The sequence below is a fragment of the Cebus imitator genome, unplaced genomic scaffold (genome assembly GCF_001604975.1).
Source record: "Cebus imitator isolate Cc_AM_T3 unplaced genomic scaffold, Cebus_imitator-1.0 Scaffold8, whole genome shotgun sequence".
Lineage (NCBI taxonomy): Eukaryota > Metazoa > Chordata > Mammalia > Primates > Cebidae > Cebus > Cebus imitator.
The window spans coordinates 7,134,247-7,142,603 of record NW_016107323.1 but is presented as its reverse complement, the minus strand read 5'-3'; the positions used below and the strand labels follow the sequence as shown (position 1 = coordinate 7,142,603).

General features: G+C 41.9%; 1 protein-coding gene across 2 annotated transcripts in view; it reads right to left on the bottom strand.

The window, feature by feature from the left end:
• The window catches only part of IFT81 (intraflagellar transport 81), a 107,550-nt gene extending 100,498 nt beyond the window's left edge, over nucleotides 1-7,052 (bottom strand). Inside the window, exons 1-5 of one of the 2 annotated variants that reach the window (XM_017541885.2) lie at nucleotides 6,530-7,052; nucleotides 6,359-6,360; nucleotides 4,052-4,210; nucleotides 3,427-3,530; nucleotides 2,530-2,710 (exon numbers count right to left, since the gene is read on the bottom strand). In XM_017541885.2, coding sequence (XP_017397374.1) covers nucleotides 2,530-2,710; nucleotides 3,427-3,530; nucleotides 4,052-4,195 — 429 coding nt within the window. In that variant the 5' untranslated portion in view covers nucleotides 4,196-4,210; nucleotides 6,359-6,360; nucleotides 6,530-7,052. Of the gene's footprint in view, nucleotides 1-2,529; nucleotides 2,711-3,426; nucleotides 3,531-4,051; nucleotides 4,213-6,358; nucleotides 6,361-6,529 lie in introns of both variants that reach the window. The other variant, XM_017541882.2, reaches the window with a different exon arrangement.
• Nucleotides 7,053-8,357: the final 1,305 nt, after the last annotated feature.

Sequence of the window (8,357 nt, the reverse complement as noted above, 5' to 3'; positions counted from 1 at the left end):
AAAAAAAAAAAAAAAAAAAAAAAAAAAAAAAAAAAGTTTTGTTGTTGTTTTTGAGACAGGGTCTCACTCTGTCACCCTGGCTGGAGGGCAGTGGTACCATCACAGCTCATTGAAGCCTCGACCTCCCTGGGCTTGCTTAGGTGGGCTTGCTTAGGTGATCCTCCCACCTCAGCTTCCCAAGTAGTTGGGACTACAAGCTTATGCCATCATGTTGGGCTAATTTTTGTATTTTTTGTAGAGATGGGTTTCAACATGTTGCCCAGGCTGGTCTTGAACTCCTGAGCTCAAACAATCTGCCTGCCTTGACCTCCCAAAGTGCTAGGATTACAGGCATGAGACACTGTGCCTGGCCAAAAAGTTATCTTGATGAGGAATTACAAGAATAATATTTTTCTTGATCATATCTTATAAATCTACAAATTATTAATTCTACAATTCTTCCTTCGGAAAGATAATACACATTTTTATTAGGATCCCTGAAATGACTGGCTAAATGTATAAACCATTATATATTACAAATCACTGTGTGTGTATATCTCTTTCTCTCATATATATATACATATATATGGAGAGAGAGAGAGAGAGATGCCCACCAAATATGCTTCAAGATGTCTTTATTATCATTAATTCTTTCATTAATTAGCTGAGCATATTTAGCAAAAACTTAATCAGGCAGGGTACGGTGGTTCACACCTGTAATCCCAGCACTTTGGGAGACAGAAGTGGGCGGATCACAAGGTCAGGAGTTCAAGACCAGCCTGGCGAATATGGTGAAACCCCATCTCTACCAAAAATTAGCTGTGCATGGTGGCAAGCACCTGTAATCCCAGCTGCTTGGGAGACTGAGGCAGGAGAATTACTTGAACCCAGGTGGTGGAGGTTGCATTGAGTCAAGATGGCACCCGTGCACTTCATGTAGCCTGGGCAACAGAGCAAGACTCTGTCTCGGAAGAAAAAAAAAAGACTTAACTTCCTCTAGATAAATTAGTTTTTATCAGATTTGTCAATGGTGGGAGCCTAGGAAGGAGAAAGTACACATTTACACTTTTCTATTTCCCACATTATGTAAAATATTCAAAGGTAAGGACAAGTAGACAGGTGGTCTCATTCTGCTGTGCTTCTCCCACGGCAACTACTGTGACATCTGACATAATTATTTGCAAATATACTGCCTTAAGAAATCAATATTGACCTATTCTGAGTTACTGCCACGTTCACCCAAAATTGCACAACATATGGATAAAAATAAAAATAATTGGTTATTGCGACTCAATCCAAATACTGAGTTCACATTAGAAGTGACTATACAAAATCTGGAAGAAAATAAAGATGGAGGCCGGGTGCGGTGGCTCACGCCTATAATCCCAGCACTTGGGGAGGCAGAGGCGGGTGGATCACGAGGTCAAGAGATCGAGGCCATCTTGGTCTACATGGTGAAACCCCGTCTCTACTGAAAATACAAAAAAATTAGCTGGGTGTGGTGGTGCATGCCTGTAGTCCCAGCTACTTGGGAGGCTGAGGCAGGAGAATTGCTTGAACCCAGGAGGCGGAGGTTGCAGAGAGCCGAGATCGTGCCATTGCAATCCAGCCTGGGTAACAAGAGCGAAACTCTGTCTCAGAAGAAAAGAAAGATCGATAAGACATGACACCTGTCTCCAAGGACCTCAGAATTTATTGGGAAAGACAGACTGACAAACTATTCACAACAGTTTGGCAGAAATCAGTCTATGTAAGTGCTAAGGAATAAAAGTGTGAAACATTAAACAGAAGCACTTTTTTAAAAAAAATCAAAGTCCTTTTAAATCTAAGCCTAATTTCTTTCTCCCTACAGTCTTTGGCCAAAAATGTGCTTAGGGATCTCAGGATCAGAAGCCAGACAGCTAGAATCCTCAGTACTCAAGAGCTTTAAGATCTTATGCCAGAGCAGAGTGTTGTTCCAAAACTCTGGAGAGACAGGTGCACTGAGATTTCAAACTCTGGAATCTATCTCTACCCTCTGTCTGATTGGGAAGTCCTTTGGGACTGCAAGCCTAGCTTCTTTGCCTGCTTCTTTCCAGGGGCTCAAATGTTCCAATTTGCCTGGGATAGTGTCAGTTTAAACCATTTGTCTTGGTGTAATTGTTACAATAGTCTGTTTCTCTCTAATTTGGATAACAAACTATGTAGTCACTTTACTGATGAATAAAGTACTATGTAGACTTAACCCAGTATCATATCTACCCACCACTGCTAAATAATAAATTATTCTAAAACCTGATTATCAGGTTTTTTTTCTATTCACATACTCCTATCAATGAAATGATATTTGTGTGCAAAAGCCATTATCTTGAGATGTGGCCACAGCTGAACATTGCAACTATTACAAGTTCTCAGTGATGTTCTGGCTGAGATTGACCCAAAGGTCAATCTTTTTATCTTCTTGTGCCACTTGGAACTACCAAGACAGCAAATAAGAAAGATTAACATGTATCTGAATAGCACACCTTGAAATCCATTACAGTTTCACTGCGCTCTTTATGCATTATTTACCTGTTTATTGGTGTCAGCCACGATTTCATCCTGAAGAAACTCAGTTGGTACCTCAAGTTTTATTAAAAAACGAGCTAAATACGCTCTTTTCTTCAGTTCATTAGGCCTCTGAAGAAGCCAGTGGAGCACTGGGTAAATTACAGGTTTACTTCCAATCACCAAACCCTGACGAAAAGTACTCCTAAGACAGAGAAACACACACACACTTAACAGTAAACTTTGAAGAGAGATAGTATTTGTTCAAAATGCTATCTGATTTGCAATACCAAATTGCTTTCTATAACATTCTTAAAAAGATAAATTCAAAGCTTTTTTTTTTTTTTTTTTTGGAGACAGAGTCTCACCTCATTGCCCAGGCTGGGGTATGGGGTATAGCGGCACAATCACAGCTCACCACAGCCTTAACCTCCTGTCTCAGGTCATCCTCCCACTTAGCCTCCCAAGTAGCTGGGACTAGAGACACCAACTATCATGTCCAACTGATTTTTTTTTTTTGTATTTTTTATAGAGACAGGGTTTTGCCATGTTTCCCAGGCTGGTCTCAAACGCCTGAGCTCAAGCAATCTACCTGTCCTGGTCTCTCAAAATGCTGGGATTACAGGTGTGAGCCACCGCACCCAGCATGACGTCACTTTTCAAAGTCTACTTTTCTTCTCTGACTTGTCTTCCCTTTCACCTCACTCTTCACCCTGAACCTCACTTTTAAAAGATTATATATATATAAATAAAATAAAAAAATTTAAAAAAAAAGATTATTTTGAAACTTGGTGATGTTCTCAGGCCATCAAATATCAAATTAGGGAAACCAGGTATTATCTAAAAAGATTGATTGCAGTATATGAAAGTTTGGATACCAAAGCATAATTTAAAAAACTCAATATACGATCAGATTCTTACATGTCTGTGGCATTTCCTGAAGGTTTGTATTTAAGAATACCAAGAAGGTTCAACATTCGTTTGGCTGTTTGCTCTGGCATCTCCTCTCTGATATCCACAAGTTGCTAACAAAGAAATTGAAAAAATATGTTATTGTTGTACATGTAACAAAGGACAATATTTAAACTCACTGACAAAATTGTTCTGCTAGAGCTTAACAGCACAATGGTCTCTTCATAAAACAGATTAAGGATGGAGGCCCCCAGATTCCAAGTGAGGGTGCACCCAAGTCAGATCAAGACTCATACTAAGAATGTTAAGTTTCAAAAAAAGTATCCAGTGGAATGGACCAGTGTATGAGAGACAAGAGCTAACTTGCAACACAATAAAACCTTTTGTAAAAGCATTTTCATTCCCTAACCAAATCTATTTATGTCTGGAAGTAGAGAAGTAATTTCTAAATAAGGTACTAGTAGATAATTTAATTTTTGAGCTATCAGAGAAACATTATGGATCATTTACTATTACTTTACAGACATGGAAAATAAGGCCCAGAGAGGTTAAATAATTTGCCCAAGACACACAGCTATTTAGAGGCAGAAACTGGCTTTCTGCTACCCATTAAAAAGAAAGAGAAAACTCTTACCTTTGGGTCAATCTCAGCCAGAACATCACTGAGAACTTGTAATAGTTGCATTGGCTCCAAGGAATCAAACGTGATTAAATTATAGTTCTTCCTAAAAGGCTCCTTATTGAGGCTGTCCACAATGAATTTAATTTGATCACTCATAATTAGGTCTTATAACTAAAGAGTAAAAATAGAAAAAAAATTCCTCAATACTGGTAACAAAAATTCTGGGAAAAAATCAGAATTAAGTTCGTAAAACCCAGGCATGAAAAGTATAATTCTACATGGCATATGAAAAAGGTTTTGTTGAAAGAATTCCAAGTATAACGGCTTTATTATGAAAACTGCAGTATATACTGTTAATTTTAACATCAAATGCGTTGTATATGCATCTGGTGTAACAGTAATTATCTGAGTTCATGCGGACAGATGAATAACAAATCCTACCTACATTAATACCTCTCCCATGCAGTTGCATAATTTCTACCCAGGAATTAAACATCTGTTAGGCTGTAGACATGCATGTGAGATGTTTCCCCCAAATCTCCCAAAAAACACTGGGAGATTTTTACTTTAAAATTTAGATTTCCAGTTTCTCTTGAAAATCAGATCTGGCAACTGTGGGCTCACATTTGTGCGTGTCCACAAGCAACGGCAGCTGAGGAGAAGCTGCACACTTCAAGTGCTCTTCATCCATTTCTGTTATCGGTGTGGCCCATACAAACCCACTCTGCTGCCCTAGAGTCATTCAGGCTTTCATTTCCTTTGGCCTTCAATGAGGCAACAGCCTCCTGTTGTCTGATCTCCACCTCTCCCCGTTCCAAATCATCTGTAAGCTCCTTATTGCATACAAAACACAGTTAAAACTTTTTGGATTTCGAGACTCTTTATGATCTGGCACAACTTATCCTTTTTCAACTTATTTCCAAATTGTCACCTTTCTATCCCTTCAAACTTCAGCGTGTAGAAACAGTCACTGCTCCTTAGTTTTTCCATCACTCTGCCTTTAGTTAATGTTGCTTTCTCTGTCTAAAATGATGGCTCATCCTTCCTTCATCTTCAGAGGACCAAACCCCTCAACCATCTTTCAAGCCATGCCCACCAAATGCCAGTTCCCCCAGGAAATCTTTCTCAAGCTATCCCCCAGGTTCTGCAGCAGAGTGACAACACCTGTCCTCCATAGCTGACCACACTTTATCTGCACTTCTCTCCTAGTATTACTTTTGAAATTGTGCTATTCTTTAGGTACACAACTCCTCTTCCCTGCTAAACTGTAAATTCCGTATCTGTGTCCAATTCCATTTTGAACATCCACTATGTCTAAAACAGTGACTTCTTTCACTAGATTGAATGAATTTGTTCACAGGCCCAAGGCCAGAAACAACATAAGACTAAATCTAAAGGAAATCAGGCTGGCAGTGAGAGAGATCATAACTTTTTAAAAAATTGAGTATCTAATTTCTTAATTGCAGAAATAGCCTTACCTAGGTAAATGCTTTAAGGATTAAAAATTAATTAAAAGGCCAGGCGTGGTGGCTCACGCCTGTAATCCCAGCACTTTGGGAGGCTAAGGTGAGCAGATGCAAACAGAAAACACTGTATAAATACAGGCCAGGCGTGGTGGCTCACGCCTGTAATCCCAGCCCTTTGGGAGGCCGAAGCAGATGGATCATTTGAGGTCAGAATTAAAAAATGGATTGCTGCCAGGCGCTGTCTCTCACCGCTGTAATCCCAGCACTTTGGGAGGCTGAGACGGGAGGATCACTTGAGGTCAGGTGTTCGAGATCAGCCTGGCCAACATGGTGAAACCCCATCTCTACTAAAAATACAAAAATTAGCTGAGTGTAGTGGTGAATGCCTGTAATCCCAGCTACTCTGGAGGCTGAGGCAGGATAATCGCTTGAACCTGGGAGACAGAGATAGTGCCACTGCACTCCAACCTGGGCAAAAGAGCGAGACTCTATCTCAAAAAAAANATATGATCACTTATCCACAAAGATGAAAAATTATGCACAAATATTATTTCTAAGAAATAATCAAAAGATGATAGAAAGGACAACCAACATGGCTTATAATAAATCTGAGGTTTCCTTTAAGCTATAAAAAGAAAATCTTTACATAAGTTTTTTTCAAAATCCACATTAGGAAGTGTTACTTTTCCACTGTTTAAAGTATTTTAAGTAAAAGTCCACGTCATAACCTTTGCCTGCAGAAATATGTATTTCATTTTAAATGATTTAGAAATTATCTAAGGGTCTATTCTCTTTTCCCTTAAAAAAAAAATCTGGATAAACCAGCAAAATGTTCCCAGGAAGGCAAAGAAACTTCTTGGGTTCCCCGCAAGTCGCCCGCCAGCCAGCAATGGTCACTCGATAAGGACAAAGATGTACTGAACAGGTAGGCTATCCGTGCCCAGCGGTCTCTACGCTCTAAAATTAGCAAAAGCAATTACTGTCCCTCTTCCAGCGCGAAGTTGCCGCGCTAATTTCGAAGCACTCACCCACAAACGAGCCGCAAGGGGCGGGGAGCAATGAAAACCAGGACGTGCGTGTTCTCTGGCACAATTTGGGACAGAAACCGTGCTGCCCGGGTCCCAGACTGGCACAAGCGTCGACCCGCAGCCTCCTGGGAGTCCCAGAAATAGTGTCCCCCACCCCAGGCTCGGGACAGAGGACAGGGGACCCCACACCTGACCAGGCCTCTCGCGGGGGCTGCCCTGGGCCCCTGGACTGTTCATCCCGCCAGGAAGCGGCCTGGATCTGCACTAAGCCCAGCAAGGGCCGGATCCCCTAACTGGGGGCTTAACCGCGACGACTCCTTCCACCTGCAAGGTGCTGCACCAGAACCAAGGGGGGACAGGAGCTCTCTCCTATTTCGGGTTCAGGGGAATTTCCGACCGCGAATTGGCGAGGTTACCTCAAATTCTCCTCAGGAAACCGTTTCCCCACCCCCCCAGGAGGCACTCGGGCTTAGAGGGCTCCTAGAGACGAGCTCCTTGGCAACGGTTGCTAGGCCGTGGCGTTGCATCACTTCCGGGGGTGCGCGCGCGCTGGGGGCGTGGCTTCAGGCGGAGCTGGGCGGAGGGGCGCCGGGCTTACTTGCAAAGCGGGGCCGCAAGCTGAGCCACTGCGGAGAGCTGAGGGTGTTTGGGACTGTTATTCCGACCTATACGCGCTACAGTAACCTTTCCGAGAGTCCTGCACTTTGCAGTTTACAAAATACTGTCCACATGATTAACTTATTTTGAATGCCTGTGCTGTTTCATTCATTCATGCGCCAAACGTGGGTGATGACTTTTTTTTTGTTTTTGAGGCAGGGCTGGGTGGCAGGGGGTTGAGATGAGCAAGCATTTGGCCTGAGTTTCAAATTTAGGTTTTTGACGTAAGTATCTCCAAATTAGGTTATGCATAGGAACAATTGTAGTGAGACTCTGGCAGGATTAAAAGGAGAGACATTCATCATAGAGATTTCAGCTTCTGTGTCACATTACTGGGCCACATTGACTGTACTGGGAATTAATTTTTTTAAAACTCAGTAATTTTTTAATATGCTGAGAGCCTGAGAGGGGGTGCAGGAGAAGTAAGTGCCCTAAGGTTCTTTTGGCTTCTGAGTGGACTTTCTTAAGCACCTGCAGAAATAAATTCTCCTTGTGGTCTTCATGGAGTTCACATCCCGTGCAGAAGTCAGGGAAATCTTTGTGCCCAGTCACTGATGAGGTTTAAAAGTCTACTGGAATTTGCTCTAGCTGGTTTGTGGGAGACCTTAGTTGGCAAATGGTATTTTAAACCAACCCTTATTAGCCTAGAGACCTCAATACTTTGTGCTATCAGCTGGTAGTGAAAGAAAGAGAAGGGGGAAAAAAAGTCAGATTCTTGATATCTTGAAAACAGTTGCCTGCTCAAACAGCAAAGAAGAAAACAAATATAGCTTTAGCATCAGACTTAACCACACACACAAGAATAACAGGTTACATATTAGGCATTTCCTATATGCCCTGTACTATGCGGACTGCTGGGAATGCAGAAAAGCAGGACTTACCTGCCTCTGCCCTCATGGAGCTGACACTCTAGTGCTGGCAGAGATTATGAAAGGAGCAACACCAATGTAACTGAGATAAATACTGTAACAAAAAGACCCAATGACTCAGAGCCCAGATTAAGGGCCTCAAGTTTATCTGGGGAGGGAGGTACCAAAGGGGCCATACCACCAGGAAAGTCTCTGTCAAATTGAGTGACGTTTAAGGATCAGTAAAAATTAGGTCTGACACAGTGGCTCACACCTGTAATCCCAGCACTTTGAGAAGCCAAGGCAACAAGATAACTTT